This window comes from Oncorhynchus masou, chromosome 25, assembly GCF_036934945.1.
Source record: "Oncorhynchus masou masou isolate Uvic2021 chromosome 25, UVic_Omas_1.1, whole genome shotgun sequence".
Taxonomy (NCBI): domain Eukaryota; kingdom Metazoa; phylum Chordata; class Actinopteri; order Salmoniformes; family Salmonidae; genus Oncorhynchus; species Oncorhynchus masou.
In genome coordinates this window covers 21,032,117-21,056,602 of record NC_088236.1, presented here as the reverse complement: position 1 = coordinate 21,056,602, position 24,486 = coordinate 21,032,117, and the positions used below count along the sequence as shown (strand labels likewise).

General features: G+C 42.1%; 2 protein-coding genes across 6 annotated transcripts in view; one reads left to right on the top strand and one right to left on the bottom strand.

The window, feature by feature from the left end:
• LOC135513897 (prominin-2-like) overlaps nt 1-2,610 on the bottom strand; it is a 17,778-nt gene extending 15,168 nt beyond the window's left edge. The window contains exon 1 of one of the 2 annotated variants that reach the window (XM_064936897.1): nt 2,480-2,610. The gene's annotated coding sequence lies outside the window, so the exon portion shown is untranslated. The remainder of the gene's footprint in view (nt 1-2,479) is intronic. The other variant, XM_064936896.1, reaches the window with a different exon arrangement.
• Nucleotides 2,611-4,209: 1,599 nt separating this feature from the next.
• Nucleotides 4,210-24,486, top strand: part of tmem150aa (transmembrane protein 150Aa) — a 28,162-nt gene continuing 7,885 nt past the window's right edge. Inside the window, exons 1-8 of one of the 4 annotated variants that reach the window (XM_064936894.1) lie at nt 4,210-4,609; nt 5,791-5,925; nt 6,192-6,443; nt 6,687-6,734; nt 6,899-6,985; nt 18,222-18,289; nt 21,538-21,665; nt 23,517-23,694. In XM_064936894.1, the coding sequence (XP_064792966.1) occupies nt 6,379-6,443; nt 6,687-6,734; nt 6,899-6,985; nt 18,222-18,289; nt 21,538-21,665; nt 23,517-23,694 (574 nt within the window). In that variant the 5' untranslated portion in view covers nt 4,210-4,609; nt 5,791-5,925; nt 6,192-6,378. The remainder of the gene's footprint in view (nt 4,610-5,790; nt 5,926-6,191; nt 6,444-6,686; nt 6,735-6,898; nt 6,986-18,221; nt 18,290-21,537; nt 21,666-23,516; nt 23,695-24,486) is intronic. The other 3 variants (XM_064936893.1, XM_064936895.1, XM_064936892.1) reach the window with 3 other exon arrangements.

Genomic DNA, 24,486 nt, shown 5'->3' with positions numbered 1-24,486 from the left:
TTTCTTCCTAAGTTTTGGCCTTTCTAGGGAGTTTTTCCTAGCCACTGTGCTTCTACACCTGCAGTGCTTGCTGTTTGGGGTTTTAGGCTGGGTTTCTGTACAGCACTTTGATATATCAGATGATGTAAGAAGGGCTATATAAATACATTTGATTTGATTTTGATTTGATCTTGTGGGGTATGCATGGGTGTCCAAGCTGTGCGCCAGTAGTTCAAACAGACAGCTCAGCACACTCAACATGTCAATACAAGTAGTGATGAAGTCAATCTCTCCTCCACTTTGAGTCAGGAGGGATTGACATGCATATTATTAATATTAGCTCTCTGTGTCCATCCAAGGGCCAGCCGTGCTGCCCTGTTCTGAGCCAATTGCAATTTTCCAAGTCCCCTTTTGTGGCATCTGACCACATGACTGAACAGTAGACTAGATGCGACAAAACAAGGGCCTGTAGGGCCTTCCTTGTTGATAGTTCTGTCAAGAAGGTAGAGCAGTGCTTTATTAGGTACAGCATTCGAATACAACAGGTGTACAGTCGTGGCCAAAAGTTTTGAGAATGACACGAATATTCATTTTCACAAAGTTTGCTTCTTCAGTGTCTTTAGTTATTTTTGGCAGATGTTACTATGCAATACCGAAGTACAATTACAAGCATTTCATAAGTGTCAAAGGCTTTTATAGACAATTACATGAAGTTGATGCAAAGAGTCAATATTTGCAGTGTTGACCCTTCTTTTTCAAGACCTCTGTAATCCGCCCTGGCATGCTGTTAATTAACTTCTGGGCCACATCCTGACTGATGGCAGCCCATTCTTGCATAATCAATGCTTGGAGTTTGTCAGAATTTGTGGGCTTTTGTTTGTCCACCTGCTTCTTGAGGATTGACCACAAGTTCTCAATGGGATTAAGGTCTGGGGAGTTTCCTGGTCATGGACCCAAAATATTGATGCTTTGTCCCCCGAGCCACTTAGTTATCACTTTTGCCTTATGACAAGGCGCTCCATCATGCTGGAAAATGCATTGTTTGTCACCAAACTGTTCCTGGATGGTTGGGAGAAGTTGCTCTTGGAGGATGTGCTGGTACCATTATTTATTCATGGCTGTGTTCTTAGGCAAAATTGTGAGTGAGCCCACTCCCTTGGCTAAGAAGCAACCCCACACATGAATGGTCTCAGGATGCTTTACTGTTGGCATGACACAGGACTGATGGTAGTGCTCACCTTGTCTTCTCCGACAAGCTTTTTCCGGGTGCCCCAAACAATCGGAAAGGGGATTCATCAGAGAAAATGACTTTACCCCAGTCCTCAGCAGTCCAATCCCTGTACCCTTTGCAGAATATCAGTCTGTCCCTGATATTTTTCCTGGAGAGAAATGGCTTCTTTGCTGCCCTTCTTGACACCAGGCCATCCTCCAAAAGTTTTTGCCTCACTGTACGTGCAGATGCACTCACACCTGCCTGCAGCCATTCCTGAGCAAGCTCTGTACTGGTGGTGCCCCGATCCCGGAGCTGAATCAACTTTGGGAGACGGTCCTGGTGCTTGCTGGACTTTCTTGGGTGCCCTGAAGCCTTCTTCAGAACAATTGAACCGCTCTCCTTAAAGTTCTTGATGATCTGATAAATGGTTGATTTAGGTGCAATCTTACTGGCAGCAATATCCTTGCCTGTGAAGCCCTTTTTGTGCAAAGCAATGATGACAGCACGTGTTTCCATGCAGGTAACCATGACTGACAGAGGAAGAACAATGATTCCAAGCACCCCCTTCTTTTGAAGATTCCAGTCTGTTATTCAAACTTAATCAGCATGACAGAGTGATCTCCAGCATTGTCCTCGTCAACACCCACACCTGTGTTAACGAGAGAATCACTGACATGATGTCAGCTGATCCTTTTCTGGCAGGGCTGAAATGCAGTAGACATGTTTTGGGGGGATTCAGGTCATTTGCATGGCAAAGAGGGAATTTGCAATGAATTGCAATTCATCTGATCACTCTTCATAACATTCTGGAGTATATGCAAATTGCCATCATACAAACTGAGGCAGCAGACTGTGAAAATTAATATTTGTGTCATTCTCAAAACTTTTGGCCACGACTGTAGACCTTACAGTGAAATGCTTACTTATAGGCTCTAACCAACAGTGCAATAAAGGTATTAGGTGAACAACAGATGAGTAAAGAAATAAAAACAACAGTAAAAAGACAGTGAAAAATAACAGTAGCGAGGCTATAACAGTAGTGAGGCTATAACAGTAGCGAGGCTATAACAGTAGCGAGGCTATAACAGTAGCGAGGCTATATGCAGGCACCAGTTATTCGGTCTGATTGTCCATGGGCACTGGTTGGTCGGGTAAATTGAGGTAGTATGTACATGAATGTATAGTTAAAGTGACTATGCATATATGATAAACAGAGAGTATCAGCAGTGTAAAAGAGGGGTTGGGGGGAGCACACAATGTAAATAGTCCGGGTAACCATTTGATTACCTGTTCAGGAGTCTTATGTCTTGGGGGTAAAAACTGTTGAGAAGCCCTTTTGTCCTAGACTTGGCACTCCGGTACCGCTTGCCATGTGGTAGTAGAGATAACATTCTATGACTGGGTTGGATGGGGTCTTTGACAATTCTTCCCATCGTAGCTACTATTGTATCAATATGTTTTCACCATGACAGTTTACAATCCGGGGTGAATCCGCGGGAATCCGGGGTTACTCCAAGCAGTTTAGTCACCTCAACTTGTTCAATTTCCACATTATTTATTACAAGGTTTAGGGTTTAGTGAATAATTTTTCCTAAATACAATGTTTTTAGTTTGAGAAATATTTAGACTCGTCCGTATACATAGACACACTGGCTTACTTCCTGAAGTGATTGATGCCCGTCGGATGAATCGTGTGATGAATGAAGACAAAGTGAAGAGTCTACCTGTTCTTTTGTTTTTTTGATATGAAGTCTCTCCCTACTCAAGCTCAGTTTGGTTATATTAACTACAGAGTAAGAGCATTTATCCCAAGATAAATGTTTCAAGTGTTTTCAGAAGGGAGAAGCCGAGATGTCCAAGTTGTGGAAAATATCATATGTGTTATAAAAGTGATGAAAATGGGACATGTTGTAATTGTGGTGGGAACCATGAAGCCACTTCTTTCGAAGTCAGGGCTATCCAGAGCAGCTGTTAAAAGGGTTGATGGTTTGAATGGTGCACTTGAAAAGTCCATGGTGTTGGATTTTAAGTTTGTCTGTGTTTATATCACAGACAAACTGAAATGGTCCACGCACACAGACAGTGTGGTGAAGAAGGCGCAACAGCGCATCTTCAACCTCAGGAGGCTGAAAAAATGTGGCTTGTCACAGAAAACCTTCACTAACTTTAACAGGTTCACAATTGAGCACATCCTGTTGGGCTGTATCACCGCCTGGTACGGCAATTGCACCACCCACAACCGCAAGGCTCTCTAGAGGATGGTGCAATCTGCACAACGCATCACCGGGGGCAAACTACCTGCCCTCCAGGACACCTACAACACCCGATGTCACAGGAAGGACAAAAAGATCATCAAGGACAATAACCACCCGAGCCACTGCCTGTTCACCCCGCTTCCATCCTGAAGGCGAGGTCAGTACAGGTGCATCAAAGCTGGGACCGAGAGATTGAAAAACAGATTCTATCTCAAGGTCATCAGATTGTTAAACAGCCATAAATAGTACACTAGTCACTTTAATAATGTCACTTTAAGAATGTTTACATATCTTGCATTACTCATCTCATATGTATTTAATGTATACTGCATCCTTCACTATCTATTATTTACTATCTATTGCATCTTCGCCGCTCTGTCACTGCTCATCCATATATTTTATACTTATATATTCTTATCCCATTCCTTTACTAGATTGTGTGTATTAGATTTTGTTGAGGAATTTGTTAGATATTAGGTTTGTTGTGGAATTGTTAGATTTTACCTGTTAGATACTGCTACACTGTCGGATCTAGAAGCATAAGCATTTCGCTACACTCGCAATAACATCTGCTAACCATGTGTATGTGAACAATAAAAATGCGTTTGATTTGAATTGATTTGATAGGCCTTCACTGCAGGCTGTAGGATCCTGACATTTTAATGGTTAGGAAGGTGGACTTTTGACATTTATAGCTAGAGTGATACATGGCTCTGCCAAGGTGGAGAGAAGAACCAGGAAGATAGAAATCATTGTGGAAGTGGCGGAGTGGTTACTGGGGCTGAAAGATTTCTCTGTTACATGGAATATTGTCACAAACTGTACCACCCTCAGGTCCTCGAGCCTGAGAAGGTAGATATGGAGAATTGAAAGAAGGAAGAAGTGGGAGTTTTGTTTTGTCAATGTACTATTTTTTATTTTGGTGAATTAAATTAGTTTCACAATCACGTAAGGATCTTTTTTTTTCTCTTCTTTTTTTTTAACCTTGTTTTGGTTTCAACCCGTCCAGTTGGTGGCGGCAATAAAACTTTTTAGGTAGTAGTCTGCCATAAAACCCACAGAAGAAGAAGAGGCAGAAGAGTGACACGCACGATTGAGTGGAGGGGCCCGTTTTAAAGGGAAACCAATGTTGAGGTTCGTGGTGGAAATAGCGGGATCTGGGGTATGTACATAGTGGTTTTCATTATATGTGCTACTGTTGTGGACGTTTCACTTGTATGCGGGGTCAAAACTAGCCAGTCAGACACCGCTAACCCCTCTCTTTTGTTCATTTGTCCAGTCCGCCAGCTAGCTACTTGCTTTGGAGAAAGGGGAGAATAATTATTTAGCCAGCATGAACCAGCTGTCTGTCAGTGAACACACTTTACCCAGCGTTACCGGTACACAACCCCTGCTTTAACTTGTTAGCTAGTAGCAGTGTTGACTAGTTAGCTTACGTTCGTTTGCGTATGGACTGACGTTGGTTTGCGAAACAATAAGCTATGTCGTTAGCTAGCTAGGAGGAACGATTTAACGTTAATAGGATCAAATGCATTAACTACTGTTGGTAGCTAGGTAATGCATTTGATCCTACTGTATGTGGCTAGTTTACCTGTCACACTTGCAGGGTGTACTGCCAATCATTTGAGACTAGCTTTAATTAGCTAGCTAGCTAGCTAGTGGTTAGCGAAGGTTGGCTTGATAGCTGGCTAACAGCCGGTGTTCTGACAATGATTATCTGATCATCCATGCCAGCCACAGTGCAACAATGGATCATAGCTACTCAATTTCAACATTAGTCAGCTAGAAAACCCAATAATTGTTGCTTGCTGCAGTTGGACCTCATATGAATTAGTCTAGCACGATAGAGGGACCCCTGCCCTATCCAAGTCCGATGCTTCAGTAACAGTGGGGGTTGATAATTGTGAGCCTTGAGAAGAGATATCCAGCTAAATGGGAAAATTGATCAAGCCTAGACAGGAAATATTCTGTCATGAACCTCTCCATTATCTCTTCCCTGTAAATGTATCAGGAAACAATGGCCTCTCTCATTTGTCACTGAGATGAGCTCTCAGTATCTCTACCGCCCCCACATTGTATAAAATATACTGTATTTCAGTACTACTTGAGAACTAAACTACCCCTTTAACCAAAGTCTTAGTCTGTTTTCTAATGTGATCATGGAAAACCAAGAGCTTGTTTTTAGTTACGGTGTGATCATTCTTAGTTCATTCTAATCCCTGTGAGTCTGAGCAAAGGTTGAAACTGTACAGGCCTAAACTGCAAAATGACACTGCTTATAATGTCAGTCAACACACTAATTTTAGTATAGCAATGACAATCAGATTTTGTTTTCTTCTGTAGGTTATACTGACAGGGTGATTTTTGACAGAGTGTTGGGCCAGTAATTGAAAGGTCGCTGGTTCGAATCCCTGAGCCAACTTGGTGAAAAATCTGTTGATGTGTTCTTGAGCAAGGCACTTAACCTTAAATGCTCCTGTAAGTCGCTCTGAATAAGAGTGTCTGCTAAATTAATACACTTTTAAATGTTATTGTGGTGTGATTTTCCTAGACCTAGGATACCTGATTTTAGAATTCCTGTCGTCTGACATTTTTTTCAGGCAACTAAAGAAAGTGAAGTCACCCTACTGAAAAATAAACTACAAATACTATGCCTAATTGTTCTTTCTCCCCTGCCCCTCTTTTCTTCTCTGCTCACATTTGGCCTTTTGTTAAACTCTCTCACTCCCTGCTCTGTGGTGAAGACTGCTGCAGGCATCGAGCGGCATAACACAAGCAGTGTGCCATCCCCCTGTCTTCCTTTTATGCCCCCCCCCCATGTCTGTCCTCCCTGCCTGTTAGTGTCCCCACCTTGTCCCCTCATTGTCTGCCTTGTCCAGCCTGAAGCCCTCTCCCTCATGCTTTGAACAAAGACAGCACACTGCCAGTCCAATGACTGCCTGGATCGTCTTGCCTGTCAGCCTCTCTGCCTTCTCCATCACAGGAATATGGATAGTGTGAGTTCTCAAATACTAGGCTCCAGTTACATTTGTTTTCCTTACTAAGGGTGTACTACAAAGTGATTGACAGAGAAACATTGATATCTAGTTTCTTGGACACCGATTAAGCCCAGTTCTGGATTTAAAAAAGCATACTTAATGGAGAATCTAAATTTTTAGGACTAGGCTTAATATATGTCCAGGAATCCAGTCCATAATGTCGTGATTTTAAGTCATTGATGTGTTTGTTTTCCCTCACAGCTACGCCATGGCTGTGATGAATCATCACGTTTGTCCTGTGGAGAACTGGTGAGTGACCCTTCAGTGAGTTTCATATAAACATTTGTGGGAGTAAAGAAGACCTAGTTTTGTCTTTGGATTTATAGCCTACATTGACTTAATACTACAGTATATCATCTGCTTGACTGAACAGAGGGCTAATTCCCTCCCAAAATGGTGTGTCTTGTGTGCAGGTCCTACAATGTGACATGTACAGAGGAGATGGCCAGGCCAGGCTTCCCTAAGACGTGCTGCACCATACAGGACATCCCCCTCATCAGGTCTCACATTCCTTTGTTCGCTTGCTCTCTCTCACCTTTCATGCTGACCACACCTGCTGCGTTTTGTGTGTGAGCATTGCAAAATAATGTACACGTGTTCAATCATTTCATCAAAACTGCATGTGCGCATCAATGAGGGTTAGCGTGGCTAGGCGCTAAAATAGACACTTGATGCACTGCAAGTCCTGCATCTCCCATCTCCTCATTGGTTTTTAGGAGCATATACATGTGGGTGATTGAAAGATGAACAAGGTCCACACTCCAGTCCGGTTGGTTGCAGTAGTGCATCTTAAAGTTGGTTGCCAACCTAAACTAACTAGGTTTCCCCTTTTAATCTGTGGATTCATTGTCAGAGTATAAACACACGATGTTGTGACTCAAAATAGGCCAATATTCTACAACGATCTAGGAAAGACTGTACATTTCAGGTAAAATAACTAGCCAATATTTTTATCCCAGGACAAATTAGCTAGCAACAGCTAGCTAGCTAAATGTCCATGAATGTTTAATGTGTTTTTCAACCCCAAATTAATATAGTTGGTTCAGAGTTAATTTTGAAATTTCAACCTGCGTGTCCTTATTGCGCCTGGTGGGGATAGACAAACTTAACCTGCACACACACGGAGCTGGTTTGTTCATCTAACCGGTATGGGAGTTGATCAATGTTTTCAATTTCTTTGTGAGTCTGTGGGAAATATAATGGGGCAAAAAAGTATTTAGTCAGCCACCAATTGTGCAAGTTCTCCCACTTAAAGATTAGAGGCCTGTAATTTTCATCATAGGTACACTTCAACTATGACAGCAACAATGAGAGAAAAAAAATCCAGAAAATCACATTGTAGGATTTTTTTTAAATGAATTTATTTGCAAATTATGGTGGGAAATAAGTATTTGGTCAATAACAAAAGTTTATCTCAATACTTTGTTATATACCCATTGTTGGCAATGACAGAGGTCAAATGTTTTCTGTAAGTCTTCACAAGGTTTTCACACACTGTTGCTGGTATTTTGGCCCATTCCTCCATGCAGATCTCTTCTAGAGCAGTGATGTTTTGGGGCTGTTGCTGGGCAACATGGACTTTCAACTCCCTCCAAAGATTTTCTATGGGGTTGAGATCTGGAGAGGACCAGGACCTTGAAATGCTTCTTACGAAGCCACTCATTCGTTGCCCGGGCGGTGTGTTTGGGATCATTGTCATGCTGAAAGACCCAGCCACGTTTCATCTTCAATGCCCTTGCTGATGGAAGGAGGTTTTCACTCAATCTCACGATACATGGCCCCATTAATTCTTTCCTTTACACGGATCAGTCGTCCTGGTCCCTTTGCAGAAAAACAGCCCCAAAGCATGATGTTTCCACCCCCATGCTTCACAGTATGTATGGTGTTCTTTGGATGCAACTCAGCATTCTTTGTCCTCCAAACACGACGAGTTGAGTTTTTACCAAAAAGTTATATTTTGGTGTCATATGGTCAGATGAAATTCTCTCAATCTTCTTCTGGATCATCCAAATGCTCTCCAGCAAACTTCAGACGGGCCTGGACATGTACTGGCTTAAGCAGGGAGACACGTCTGGCACTGCAGGATTTGAGTCCCTGGCGGCGTAGTGTGTTACTACTGATAGTAGGCTTTGTGACTTTGGTCCCAGCTCTCTGCAGGTCATTCACTAGGTCCCCCCGTGTGGTTCTGGGATTTTTGCTCACCGTTCTTGTCATCATTTTGACCCCACTGGGTGAGATCTTGCGTGGAGCCCCAGATCGAGGGAGATTATCAGTGGTCTTGTATGTCTTCCATTTCCTAATAATTGCTCCCACAGTTGATTTCTTCAAACCAAGCTGCTTACTTATTGCAGATTCAGTCTTCCCAGCCTGGTGCAGGTCTACAATTTTGTTTCTGGTGTCCCTTGACAGCTCTTTGGTCTTGGCCATAGTGGAGTGTGACTGTTTGAGGTTGTGGACAGGTGTATTTTTATACTGATAACAAGTACAAACAGGTGCCATTAATACAGGTAACGAGTGGAGGACAGAGGAGCCTCTTAAAGAAGTTGTTACAGGTCTGTGAGAGCCAGAAATCTTGCTTGTTTGTAGGTGACCAAATACTTATTTTCCACCATAATTTGCAAATAAATAAATAGAAAATCCTACAATGTGATTTTCTGTATTTATTTTCTCTAATTTTGTCTGTCATAGTTGAAGTGAACCTATGATGAAAATGTACAGGCCTCTCATCTTTTTAAGTGGGAGAACTTGCACAATTGGTGGCTGACTAAATACTTTTTTGCCCCATTGTATGCATCTCTAATGTTGTCATGCATTTGGTAGGAGGTTAGGAAGTGCAGCTCATTGTCCACTTCATTTTGTGGGCACAGAGGCAGACCTGGCTCTGTAGAGAAGATGGGCAATGGCGGCTTCTCTCAATAGCAAGGCTATGCTCACTTGAGTCTGTACATAGTCAATATTTCTATTTTGTCAGTCAGTTGTCAGGTACTGTGTATTCTGTTTACAGCCAAATAGCATTAGTTAGCTCAGTTTTTTGGTTATTTCCAGTATGTCATAGTTTTCTTTTTGCATTCTTATAATTCGGTTGGGTCTAATTGTGTTGTTGTCCTGGAGCTTTGTGGGGTCTGTCTGTGTTTTTAAACAGAGCCCCAGAACCAGTTGGCTGAGGGGACTCTTCTCTAGGTTAATCTCACTGTAGGTGATGGCTTTGTCATAGGATGTGTGAGCATCGCTTCCTTTTAGATGGTTGTAGAATTTAAGATATATTTTCTGGATTTTGTTAACTAGTGGGTGAAGTCCTAATTCTGCTCTGTATACATTGTTTGCATTGTACACAAATTATTATATTTTTGCAGAATTCTGCATGTAGTCTCAATTGGATGTTGGTGCCATTTTGTGAATTATTGGTTGGTGAGTGGACCACACACCTCACAACCATAGAGGGCGTATAGAGTGCAGTGATGTGTCCTATAAGGAGCATTGGTGGCAAATCTGATGGCCTAAAGGTAAAGAACATCTAGCCGCTCGAGAGCACCCTTACTTGCCGATCTATACATTACGTCTCTGTATTCTAGTATGGGTAGGATGGTCATCTATATCAGGGTTAGTTTGACAGCTGGGGTGAAAGAGAAGCAGTTATGATAGAGGAAACCAAGTCTAGATTTTAACTTTAGCCTGCAGCTTTAATATGTGCTGCGAGAAGGACAGTGTACCATCTCGCCATTCTCCCAAGTACTTGTATGAGTTGACTATCTCAAGCTCTAAACCCTCAGAGGTAGTAATAACACCTGTGGGAAGAGGGACATTGTTCTTACCAAACCACATGACCTCTATTTTGGATGTGTTAAGGGCAGAGAAAGCTTGTTGGACGCTAAAAGCTTTGTCGTAGAGCGTTTAACACAAAATCCGGGGAGGGGCCAGCTGAGTATGACTGTATCATCTGCATATAAATGGATGAGAGAGCTTCCTACTGCCTGAGCTATGTTGTTGATGTAAATTGAGAAGAGCGTGGGGCCTAGGATTGAGCCTTGGGGTACACCCTTGGTGACAGGCAGTGGCTGAGACAGCAGATGTTCTGACTTTATGCACTGCACTCTTTGAGAGCAGTAGTTAGCAAACCAGGCCAAAGACCCCTCAGAGACATCAAAAGCTTTGGCCAAGTCAATAAAAATAGCAGCATAACATTGCTTAGAATCAAGGGCAATGGTGACATCATTGAGGACCTTTAAGGTTGCAGTGACACATCCATAACCTGAGCGGAAACTAGATTGCATACCAGAGAGAACTATAGACATCAAGAAAGGCAGTCAGATAAACAGGGCAATATAGAAATAAGCCTATAACAGTTCGGATCAGCTTGATCTCCCCCTTTTTTAAATATAGGATGAACCATGGCTGCCTTCCAAGCAATGGGAACCTCCCCAGAAAGGAGAGACAGTCTTATCGATGATAGGGGCAGCAACCTCTTGATACTACCCATCCGGGATCGTGAATACAGCCTCAGGCTCATTAGCATAACGCAACGTTAACGATTTCTGAAAATCGCAAATGAAATGAAAATAATATGCCTGCTCTCAAGCTTAGCCTTTTCTTAACAACACTGTCATCTCAGATTTTCAAAATATGCTTTTGAACCATAGCAAATCAAGCATTTGTGTAAGAGTATTGCAAGCTAGCTTAGCATTTTGCGTAGCGTTTAGCACGCAACATTTTCACAAAAACCAGATAACCAAATAAATAAAATCATTTACCTTTGAAGAACTTTGGATGTTTTCAATGAGGAGACTCTCAGTTACATAGCAAATGTTCAGTTTTTCCTGAAAGAATCTTTGTGTAGGAGAAATCGCTCCGTTTTGTACATCACATTTGGCTACCGAACCGAAAATTCAGTCACCAAAACGTCAAACTTTTTCCAAATTAACTCCATAATATCGACCGAAACATGGCAAACGTTGTTTAGAATCAATCCTCAAGGTGTTTTTTCACACATCTCTTCATTGATATGCCGTTCGTGGAAGCCTGCTTTCCCCTCAGAATCCCATGGAAAAATACCAGCAGCTGAAAATGACGCACCAATTTCGACGGAGGACACCGGGCGGACACCTGGTAAATGTGGTCTCTTATGGTCAATCTTCCAATGATATGCCTACAAATACGTCACAATGCTGCAGACACCTTGGGGAAACGATAGATAGGGCAGGCTCATTCCTGTCACATTCACAGCCATATAAGGAGACAATGGAAAACAGAGCCTCAAAAATCCTGCTCATTTCCTGGTTGCCGTTTCATCTTGGTTTTGCCTGTAGCTCCTGTTCTAGGGCACTCACAGACAATATCTTTGCAGTTCTGGAAAATTCAGTGTTTTCTTTCCAAAGCTATCAATTATATTTAAAACGGGAACGTTTTTCATCCAAAAATGAAATAGCGCCCCCAGAGTTTCAAGAGGTTAAATAAAGAAGGGTCTAAACCATCTGACCCAGATGTTTTTTTTTTTTTTGGGGGGGGGTCAAGTTAAAGGAGCTCCTTTAGCACTTCGGACTCAGTGACCGTCTGCAGGGAGAAACTTTGTAGCGGGTCAGGGGAAAAAGAGGGAGAAGCATCGGGTCGAATTAGAAGGGGTGGGAGATGAGGAAATGTTGGACGGGCAAGGAGGCATGGCTGAGTCAAATAGGAATCCTGACTTAATGACGTGGTGATTATTAAAGAGCTCAGCCATGTGCTTCTTGTTAGTAACAACCACATCTATGTTAAGGGACATGGGCAGCTGTGAGGAGCATGGCTTATTCTCCTGGTTTTTAACCGTTTACCAGAACTTATTGGGGTTAGACCCACAGAGAGAGCACTTCTCCTTTAAGTCACCAACTTTGGCCTTCTGTATAGCCTGAGTGCACTTATTACTCATTTCCCTGAACGATAGCCAGTCAGCCTGGGAATGCGTAGATCACGGTCAAACCAGGGGCTGAACCGGTTTTTCATTTTCTTTATGTGGGTGTGCTTGTTAACAATACCACTGAAAATTGTTGTCCTGGCTACTGGACCTTTTTTGGTACACCATTATTTTTGTCTTCCTGAGATTTACTGTCAGGGCCAGAATCTGTGCAGACGCTTAGGTGCTGCTGTAGGCACTTCTTGGTTAGGGACCGACACACCAGATATTCTGCAAACAGACATTTGATTTCCAGGTCCAGTAGGGTAAGGCTGCAGACTGTTCTAGTGTTCTCGACAATTCATTGATATACAGTGCATTCGGAAAGTATTTAGACCCATTTTGTAACGTTAGTCTTATTCTAAAATGGATTAAATCGTTTCCCCTCTCAATCTACACACAACCCCATAATGAAGAAGCAAAAACTGGTTCTAAGATATGTGATATTTTTTATTTAATACATAAGTATTCAGACTCTTTACTCAGTACTTTGTTGAAGCACCTTTGGCAGCGATTACAGCCTCGAGTTTTGCACACTTGTATTTGGAGTTTCTCCCATTCTTCTCTGCAGGTCCACTCAACCTCTGTCAGGTTGGATGGGAGTGTCACTGCACAACTGTTTTCAGGTCTCTTTAGAGATGTTCTGTCTGGGCCACTCAAGGACATTCAGAGACTTGTCCTGAAGCCACTCCTGTATTGTCTTGGCTGTGTGCTTTGGGTCGTTGTCCTGTTGAAAGGTGAAACTTTGCCCCAGTCTGAGGTCCTGAGCACTTTGGAGCAGGTTTTCATCAAACATCTCTGCACTTTCCCTCGATCCTGACTAGTCTCCCAGTCCCTGCCGCTGAAAAAACATCCTGACATGGTGTCAGGTTTCCTCCAGCTGTGACTTCACCAGACTAGGTTCTCATGGTCTGAGAGTTCCTTTTGGCAAACTCCAAAGGGGGCTGTCATGTGCCTTTTACTGAAGAGTGGCTTCAGTCTGGCTGCTCTAACATAAAATCCTGACTGGTGGAGTGCTACAGAGATGGTTGTACTTCCGGAAGGTTCTCCCCTCTCTATAGAGGAACTCTGGAGCTCTGTCAGAGTGACCATCGGGTTCTTGGTCACCTCCCCAAGGCCTTTCTCCCCTGGTTGCTCAGTTTGGCTGAGTGGCCAGCTCTAGGGAGAGTCTTGCTGGTTTCAAACTTATCCATTTAATGATGTAGGCCACTGTATTCTTGGGGACCGTCAATTCTTTAAAAAAAAATGTGGTACCCTTCCCCATATCTGTGCCTCAAACAATCCTGTCTCTTAGCGCTATGGACAATTCCTTTGACCTCATGGCTTGGTTTTTGTTCTGATATGCATTGTCAATTGTGGGACATTTTTATATAGACAGGTGTGTGCCTAGCCAAATTATGTCCAATCAATTGAATTTACCACAGGTGGACTCTATTACCGCAAGTTCTCGAACTTGAACAGGTGAACAGGATGCACCAGAGTTCAATTTCAAGTCTCCTAGCAAAGGGTCTGAATACTTATGTAAATAAGGTATTACTGTTTTATTTTAATTACATTTTCTAAAATGTATTAATGCTTAATTTATATTACAGCATATTGGATGACTCATTCATATTCCATTCACCGAGCTCAATATGACATCGATAGGTTTAGGCTAGTGTAACGGATGTGAAACTGCTAGCTAGTCAGCGGTGGTGCGCGCTAAATAGTGTTTCAATCGGTGACGTCACTTGCTCTGAGAACTTGATGTAGTGGTTGCTCTGCAAGGGCCGCGGCTTTTGTGGAGAAATGGGTAACGACGCTTCGTGGGTGACTGTTGATGTGTGCAGAGGTTCCCTGGTTCGTGCCCGGGTATGGGTGAGGGGACGGTCTAAAGTTATACTGTTACACTACTACATGATACTTGAATTGTCCCTATACCCATCAAGAGGTTGCTACAACATAGCAACAAAAGTTTGTCTGTGCACTGGTTGAGAGAGATTTGAGTAATCAAGGTGACAGTGACACTTTCAATACCGCCTTGCACACTCTTGCCTGCATCTAGCTGATCTCTGGTGTGATCATTAGTACAAAATTTGCAAATGAGTTTCTATTGGACAAATTCAGATACGTTTATTCCAGTTTTGTTATTTTGTTCAACTATTGTCTTTTTGAGTCAACATGCATTGCAGTGCTAGATGGCTTCAGCTTAGACCTTTCAGTACTACATTCATTCTCTGATCCTTTGATTTGGGTGGATGTAATTTCATGCTACATGATCTATGATAGGTTCAAAGACATCCTCCGGAAGTTGTCATAAATTGCTGTGGAAGGGAGTGAAAACCATGAGCCTCCTAGGTTTTGTATTTACAATTGAAGTTGGAAGTTTACATACACTTAGGTTGGGGTTATTAAAACTTGTTTTTCAACCACTCCACAAATTTCTTGTTAACAAACTATAGTTTTTGCAAGTCAGTTAGGACGTCTACTTTGAATGACACAAGGCATTTTATTTTTCCCAACAATTGTTTAGACAGATTATTTCACTTATAATTCACTGTATCACAATTCCAGTGGGTCAGAATTGTACATACACTTACTGTCTATAAACAGCTTGTAAAATTTCAGAAAATGATGTCATGGCTTTAGAAGATTCTGATAGCCTAATTGACATCATTTGAGTCAACTGAATGTGTACCTGTGGATGTATTTCAAGGACTACCTTCAAACTCAGTGCCTCTTTGTTTGACATCATGGGAAAATGAAATCAGGCAAGACCTCAGAACAAATTGTAGACCTCCAAGTCTGGTTCTTCCTTGGGAGCAGTTTCCAAACGCCTGAAGGTACCACATTCATCTGTACACACAATAGTACGCAAGTATAAACACCATGAGACCACGCAGCCGTCATACCGCTCAGGAAGGAGCCGCGTTCTGTCTCCTAGTGATGAACGTACTTTGGTGTGAAAAGTGCAAATCAATCCCAGAACAACGGCAAAGAACCTTGTGAAGATGCTGGAGGAAACCGGTACAAAAGTATCTATATCCACAGTAAAACGAGTCCTATATCGACATAACCTGAAAGGCCTCTCAGCAAGGAAGAGCCACTGCTCCAAAATCGCCATTAAAAAAAGACCGACTACGGTTTGCAGCTCTACATGGGGACAAAGATTGTACTTTTTGGAGAAATGTCCTTTGGTCTGATGAAACAAAAATAGAACTGTTTGGCCATAATGACCATTGTTATGTTTGGAGGAAAAAGGGGGAAGCTTGCAAGTTGAAGAACACCATCCCAACCATGAAGCACGGAAGTGGCAGCATCATGTTGTGGGGGTGCTTTGCTGCAGGAGGGACTGGTGCACTTCACAAAATAGATGGCATCACGAAGAATGAAAATGATGTGGATATATTGAAGCAACATCTCAAGACATCAGTCAGGAACTTAAAGCTTGTTCGCAAATGGGTCTTCCAAATGGACAATGACCCCAAGCATACTTCCAAAGTTGTGGCAAAATGGCTTAAGGACAACAATGTCAAGGTATTGGAGTGGCCATCACAAAGCCCTGACTTCAATCCCATAGAAAATTTGTGGGCAGAACTGAAAAAGCGTGTGCGGGCAAGGAGGCCTACAAACCTGACTGTTACACCAGCTCTGTCAGGAGGAATGGGCCAAAATTCACCCAACTTATTGTGGGAAGCTTATGGCAGGCTACTTGACACGTTTGACCCAAGTTCAACAATTTTAAAGGCAATGCTACCAAACACTAATTGTGTATGTACATTTCTGACCCACTGGGAATGTGATGAAAGAAGTACAAGCTGAAATAAATAATTCTCTACTATTATACTGACATTTCACATTCTTAAAATAAAGTGGTGACCCTAACTGACCTAAGACAGGGAATTTTGACTTGGATTAACTGTCAGGAATTGTGAAAGTTTAAATGTAGTTGGCTAAGGTGTATGTAAACCTCCGACTTCAACTGTAAGTTAATGTACCCAGAGGGTGGAAACTAGCTATCCTCTGGCTACACCATGGTGCTACCCTACAGAGTGCTGTTGAGGTTACGAAGACGTACATTGCAAAAGTGTTGTTTTTTTAAATGAATTATTTAGTGATGTGACTATATTTAATTAAAAATAAATCACTAAAATGTTTCTGAAATTCACTGAGAAGGATGGTCCACCCCTTTCTCCTGTGAGGAGCCTCTGGTGTAGATGAATGGGAGGAGATGGGTTAAATAAAGATTTATGCATTGAGACATGGGTTGTGTATGTGCGCCATTTAGATGGTGATTGGGCAAGACAAGATTTAAGTTCCTTTTTGAATGAGGTATAGTAGTCGGTGCCAAGTGCACCGGTTTGTGTCAAGAACTGCAACGCTGCTGTTTTTTTTTTTTTTTCACGCTCAATAGTTTCCCATGTGTATCAAGAATGTTCCACCACCCAAAGGACACACAGGCAACTTGACAAAACTGTAGGAAGCAATGGAGTCAACTCGAGGTCGACCGATTATGATTTTTCAATACCGATTTATTGGAGGACCAAATAAAGCCGATTAAAAAAAAAAAAAAAGTTTTTTTTTTTTTTTGTAATGACAATTACAACAATACTGAATGAACACTTATTTTAACTTAATATAATACATTAATAAAATCAATTTGGCCTCAAATAAATAATGAAACATGTTCAATTTGGTTTAAATAATGCAAAAACAAAGTGTTGGAGAAGAAAGTAAAAGTGTAATATGTGCCACATGAGTCTTCAATAATCCCAGGTAAGAAGTTTGAGTTTGTAGTTGTTATAGAGAGAGAGAGTCCTATAATACCATTTGTATTTCATATACCTTTGACTATTGGATGTTTTTATAGGCACTTTAGTATTGCCAGTGTAACAGTATAGCTTCCGTCCCTCTCCTACCTGGGCTCGAACCAGGAACACATTAACAACAGCCACCCTCAAAGCAGCGTTACCCATGCAGAGCAAGGGGAACAACCATTCCAAGTCTCGGAGCGAGTGACTTTTGAAACGCTATTAGCGCACACCCCACTAACTAGCTAGCCATTTCACAACGGTTACACCAGCCTAATCTCGGGAGTTGATAGGCTTGAAGTCATAAACAGCGCAATGCTTGAAGTACAATGGAAGAGCTGAAATCTTTTTGGCAAAATCGGTGTCCAAAAATGCAGATTTCCGATTGTTATGAAATTAATTGGCCATTCTGATTAATCGGTCGACCTCTAGTCAACATGGGCCAGTATCCCGATGGAACACTTTCGACACCTTGTGTTCCATGCCCCGATGAATTGAGGCTGTTCTGAGGGCAAAAGGGGGTGCAACTCAATGTTAGGTAGGTGTTCCTAATGTTTTGTACACTCAGTGTTAGAGCGTGGGGCTCAAGCTACATCCCTGTCTCATCCCCTGGCCCTGAAGAAAATGTGTTTATTGCCAATTTTATCTGCACACTTGTTTGTGTACATGGATGTTATAATGCCATGTTTTCCCCCCAACACTGCTTTCCATCAATTTGTATAGCAGACCCTCATGCCAAATTGAGTCCAAAGCTTTTTTTTATTTTTATCAACCAAGCATGAGAAGACTGCTTTTGTTTGTCAATTAGGGTCTCGCTCTTCCTCTCTCTCGCTCTCTAATAATATGTTCATCAACAGTCTTGTAACCATACCAGAAGAGAAATGGTGAAATAGTAACAACCTTGTCATGCATGCCTTTTCCTAACATTTGAATCATGGTCATAATATAGGCCTAGTCAACTTGTGAGTGGATTCCTTATGCATTTTGAGTGACGTTGTTTCCTCCCTCTTGTGTCTCGTACAGTAAATGTGGCTCCTTCCCCCCTGAGAGCTGTCTGTTCAGTCTGATCGGGAACGTCGGAGGCTTCATGGGTAAGAAGAGCCTCTTCTCCATCACAAATGGAAGACTATTCACGATTTAGAGTACTATTTTTGACCTGGGCCCATAGTGCACTACTTTTGAACAGAGACCTATGTAGGGATTAAAAGGGTGTCATTTGGGATGCAGCCCTCTTCTGTCATCACTCACACTGACAATAAGCTGTGCCCTTTGTATCACTCATCAGTGACGTATTGGAGGTCAAAGCCACTCATTCCTTTTAATTTACAGTGTTAAATAACACTTTTTTGGGGGGGGGGGGGCAAACAAATGTTTCATTTTGCCATTATAATAAGGTTGGTAGTAAAATTGTTGTGATGATCTGTAACAGCTCAAGTCTACTACAAAATCCACAATGCAATGGTTGCTCTATGGGCTGGCTGGCTAGGTAGCTAGCTAGCTAGCTAACATAGCTTCACGCAATAAAACCAAAGACATTATCAGCCTGTAACGTAGCCAGTTAGTGCAGTTTGTGACTTTACCGCTATCAATTTAGGCGTCTACAATCTCACCATGTTCAACCTGCGGCTTAATGTGCCTCAGAGTGGAGTCTAACATTCAGAACGGCAGATATACTTTTGAGGATCGGGGAACTTTACCCATGCTATGTCAATGGGCGCTAGCTCAAAAACCCAACATTAGCAACACATTAGCAACATTTCGGCAACAAGAAGTACATTACAAATCTTTTCTCAGATGTGAGATAATTAACTTGCCACCTTGATGGTCTTCAGAGATGAGATTTGAGAGTAGCTGAAGAATGGGATTAAAAACAAAAAATGACTTGTAAAATGCATTGGCTGTAAAATGTATGTAGAATCTTAAGTGTTGTCCATTAGTTTACTCCAATTAGGGGAGGGATGGTAGGGTTACGAGGAAATTATACAAAAAAAGTGTATACAGTACCAGTCAAAATTTGGGACACCTACTCATTCAAGGGTTTTTCTCTTTTTACTATTTTCTGCAATGTAGAATAATAGTGAAGACCTATGATCTATGAAATAACACATGAAATCAGGTAATAACCAAAAAAGTGTTAAACAAATAAATATATATTCTTCAAAATAGCCACCCTTGATGACAGCTTTGCACTTGGCCTTCTCTCAACCAGCTTCACCTGGAATGCTTTTCCAACTGTCTTGAAGGGTTCCTACATATGCTGAGCACTTGTTGGCTGCTTTTCCTTCACTCTGCAGTCCAACTCATCCCAAAACATCTCATTTCGGTTGGGTGATTTTGTCGAGACTATGTTATCTGATGCAGCACACCATCACTCTCTTTCTTGGTCAAATAGCCTTTACACAACCTGGAGGTGTGTTGTGACATTGTCCTGTTGAAAAACAGAGTCCCACAAAGCGCAAACCAGATGGGATGGCGTATCGCTGCAGAATGCTGTGGTAGCCATGCTGGTTAAGTGTGACTTGAAATCTAAATAAATCACTGATGGTGTCACTAGCAAAGCATCCCCACACCATCAAACCTCCATGCTTCACGGTGGGAACCACACATGCGGAGATCATCCATTCACCTACTCTGCATTTCAAAGACATGGCTGTTGGAACCAAAATCTCAAATTTGGACTCATCAGACCAAAGGACAGATTTCCACCAGTCAAATGTCCATTGCTCATGTTTCTTGGCCCAAGTAGTCTCTTCTTATTGGTGTCCATTAGTAGTGGTTTCTTTGCAGCAATTTGACCATGAAGGCCTGATTCACGCAGTCTCCTCTGAACAGTTGATGTTGTGATGTCTGTTGAACTCTGAAGCATTTATTTGGGGTGCAATTTCTGAGGCTGGTAACTCTAATGAACTTATCCTCTGCAGCAGAGGTAACTCTGGGTCTTCCTCTCCTGTAATGTTCTTCATGAGAGCCAGTTTATCATAGCGCTTGAGGGTTTTTGCTACTGCACTTGAAGAAACTATCAAAGTTCTTTAATTTTTGAATTGACTGACCTTCATGTCTTGAAGTAATGATGGACTGTCGTTTCTTTTCTTTGCTTATTTGAGCTGTTCTTGCCATAATATGAACTTGGTCTTAGCCCTATTTGGTAAATCTTCTGTATACCACCCCTACCTTGTCACAGCACAACTGATTGGCTCAAACACATTAAGAAGGAAAGCAATTCCACAAATTTAACTTTTACAAGGCACACCTGTTAATTCAAATGCATTCCAGGTGACTACCTCATGAAGCTGGTTGAGAGAATGCCAAGAGTGTAAAAAGCTAGGGGCATAGGGGGGACTACTTTGAAGAATCTCAAATATAAAATATTTTGATTTGTATAACACTTTCAATATGTGTGTTAAATCTTTGGCATCTTCACTTATTCTACAATGTAAAAAATAAAGAGAAACCCTTGAATGAGTGTGTCCAAACTGGTACTGTGTATGGGGGATTTTAAATTATGCAGACAATTACATTACCGATAAATTTATAGTTTACATCAATATTAAAGCTGATCTAGAAAAAATGACTTGACATCTGTAGTATCATATAGCTTTAGAATCGTGACATTACGTATTTTCAAGGAAAATAGGCATGTTTTTGACATAAACATTGACTTTGAGAAGGGATTGCATGATGATGAGCTTAGCAACCGCGTGCCGCAGCATGACAACCATAAACACGATTGGTCGACAGTCTGCTGGGTGGGCATAATAAAAACATTATCTCAGTAGAAATATCGGCCAAATATGATCATTGGCTCATTCGAGAGGTTGGTTGTTTGTGCAACAGTACAGATAATACTTTTGCTGTGTCATGGTGATAATGATCTAAAGGTGGTGATTAAATACCTGTACATGCTATCAGTTTTTTTACTTTTTTCCCCAAAGGAGATTATATCACCTCACATAATCTCCTTTTTAGTACTGTAGTCATTATCACCATGACACCGGAAACTGGTGCTGAATCCACGGGTATAATGTGAACTTTTATCAAAACCAAATATTTAAAAGAATTTCCTATATAGGCCTAACTGATCTAGTCTGCCTGTCCTAGATGAATTTACATAGCAAATCAGTGTATGCCACTAGTCAGCAGTATGAGCAGAAGGGCTCAATGGGCTCTGGTCTTTAATCAATAATGCATGTGGCCTTTCCTCCATTATTGCCCACCCCACCCCCCTTTATCATCCATGACCCTTCTCCATTACTTCCTGTTCTGTCTTATTTATCACCACTCACTCTGCTGCCTTTGTCTGTGCTCCTCTTCATCCCATCTCTCTTGCTCTCCCCCCCAGTGGTGATGGTGTGCCTTCTGCGCTATGCCCAGGTGATTGAGCACAGCCACGGTTGCTGGATTAACACCAATGCCCTGTTGTCTGGCTGCACCAATGCTGTAGGACTGGTCATGGTGGGAAACTTCCAGGTGATTCACGTCAATTCTTCTCTAGACATACAGTACATCTTGATTCCATAACTCTGCTACCAGTCCCTCTCCAGTTCTGAGTGTATTATCCCAATGACTTGATGTCAATTAAACCCCACCATTTTTCAGCAGACACTCTTATTCAAAGCAACTTAAAGTTTTGTCAATTATCAAGTGGTGGCTATATTCTCCTTCTGATTCCCTGTTTTGTCTAATATTTGTCTATTGGTTAAAAACAAGCGGTGTGGGTAGGTAGTGGGTGTTACAGGCTTTTTTTTTTTTATGTTTTAAGGTTGGACTTTAGCACGTATAGCTGGTTAGCACATGGTGTCACCTCATCAGTCAGTATGTTACACCTGTGCTGGTTGCTATCCCATTAGTGGGAAGGTGTTTCACCTGTGTTGGCCCAGGTGCTATTTAGGAGTTTTATTTCACCTTCTCATTTACAATTGCGACCTGGCCAAGATAAAGCATTAAGGAGAGGCATGCTTAGTCGAGTAATCATAAGGGTCCGTTGAGTAGTGAGGTTGATTGGGTTCACGGCGTTTCAGACAGCTAGCCGGGCCATCTTTAGCAAGCCAGCATAGGATGGAGGTCTGTTTTTTAGCCACCTCGTGCGTTTCCGTCGGTAGATTAGTGGGGTTCCGTGTGGAAGAGGGGATCAATCCAGTTGGTGATATAGTGATCCAAGAAAAATAGTCCGATAGACCTATTCAGATAGCAGCCGATAAGACGGCTAATGATTAGCGGGCCGCAGATGGGCGTTCAGGTAACGTCGCGATGGAGGGGCCAGTTGGATAACTCCCTCGGGCAGATAACGTCGGTATTCCAGTCGTGAAGGCCCGGTGGGGCTCCGCGTCCGCAGTAAAACTGGTCTGGATAGGTGATTGTAGCCCAGGAGTGGCTGATGGAACTCCTCAGCTGGCTAGCTCCGGAATAATTGATGTTTGCTCCGTGATCGACGTAAGCCAATAGTCACACGGATAGCAGCTAGCTAGCTGCGAGATCCATGTGTAAATGTCCAGAACTTGCGGTTGAAATCCGGGGATATGGAGAGAGAAATAGGTCCAGTGTATGTTCTGGTCTGAGTCGCGTTGTACAAAACTGGCGATAGCTTTTCGAGTTAAAGGATAGCTGATGACCACAAACCGTTGTAAACTGGCAAACTTCTATTGTGGATTTCAGATTTGAGGTGAATAATACTTTTTTAAATTGGTGAGACGGGTTGCAGGAGTGTTTTTGGAAAAGAAAATATATAAAATATATGCGAAGAAAGATGTACATATATACACGGGACAAGATGAGGACAAAGGACGTCTGACTGCTATGCCATCTAGGTAAGTGTAGTGGCTGGCCCTGTGCTCCAGGCGAGCTTGAGAGATGCTGGTGAGAGCTACACTTCATGTAAACTGAGGTGTGATTTTGAACGAGGCCTGAGTTTTGGTGTTTCTCCTGTTTTTTGTTTTTTTGCTCCATATTCTTTTTACTCCCTATCCTGTTTTATTTATTTTTTATTTTTGGAGGCAAACCTAGTGGGCATCCATGGTGGGTGTCTTTATTTTTTTATAACCCCTTACTAGTGGCTTTGACAACTTTCAGTGTGCACCCACATGGGTGCCTTTCAGAACCCCTTTTGAATCTCTTTCTGTTTTGGTTGTTAAAGGGATTTTCTTTGTTAGCTCCCTTTTTGTTGTGTGAGATGTTTTTGAGTTTGTCTTGTGGGTGGGTTCAGGGGGACAGTCAATGGAATTTGGGTATTCGGAGCAGCTTCACTTGTGTATTAAAATGTATGTTTTCAATCTCAATTTAAAAAAAATTATTAACCTGTTTTACCCCCCCCCCCCTGAGCAGGTTGACCATGCCAAGTCTCTTCACTACGTTGGCGCGGGCGTGGCATTCCCTGCGGGTCTGCTCTTCGTGTGCTTGCAGTGTGTTCTCACCTACCGGATGGCCATCACCGCCCTTGACTACTGGATGGCACACGTCCGCGTAGCGCTGGCCACAGGAGCCCTGGTCTCACTTGTCCTTAGTATCCTTCCTGACTCGCTGGGATTGGTGGAGGGGTGGGGGTGGGTTATTAGATATTGGTCATGATGGATTACACCATTTAATAAAAGGTGACTGATCATGTCTCCATAGCGTCATGTAATTTAAATCAAGCACAGTTAATGTGTAATTTCTCTTCTCTATTGAAACCTTGCAATCGCTAGTCTGTGAAACCGCGTAAACGGTCATCTAGTTCCGGTCTGTGATGAATGGGGCTCTGGACAAAAGTAGTGCACTGCATAGTGTCATGACTTTAATTAATGGGAGGACAGTTGATTCGACAAATAACGTTTTAATTGTTACCTAATATTAAATTGATCATGTAACTATTAACTCGTTAGGAATTTGGAGCACCACGGAGGAAGTTGTTTTATAGCGTTATCTCCCGACTGAAACTCAATTTCTGTTTTTCGATAACAGTTATTAATCATTTCTTCATATTAGTCTCATTCTGAACGCCGCAGACTTCTTGAAACTGCACAAACCCGAGTCTTGGTGATCATCCCGTACCACACACATTGATTTGATTACTTACTAACTAAATGATAACACAGGACATACACACACGGTATAGGTTATTGATTAGAAACTTAACACAATGAAAATGGATCCCTAGCAGACTAACACAATATGACACTTGTTAAACAAAATGGAGAGTTAAGGAGAGACAACACTTGGATTTATTTGGGAACTACGCTCACAGTAATCCTAATACCTTGCCCTGAACTGCCACCCATTTTGTGTAAGAAGTAATGCATGTATTTACGTGTTGAAG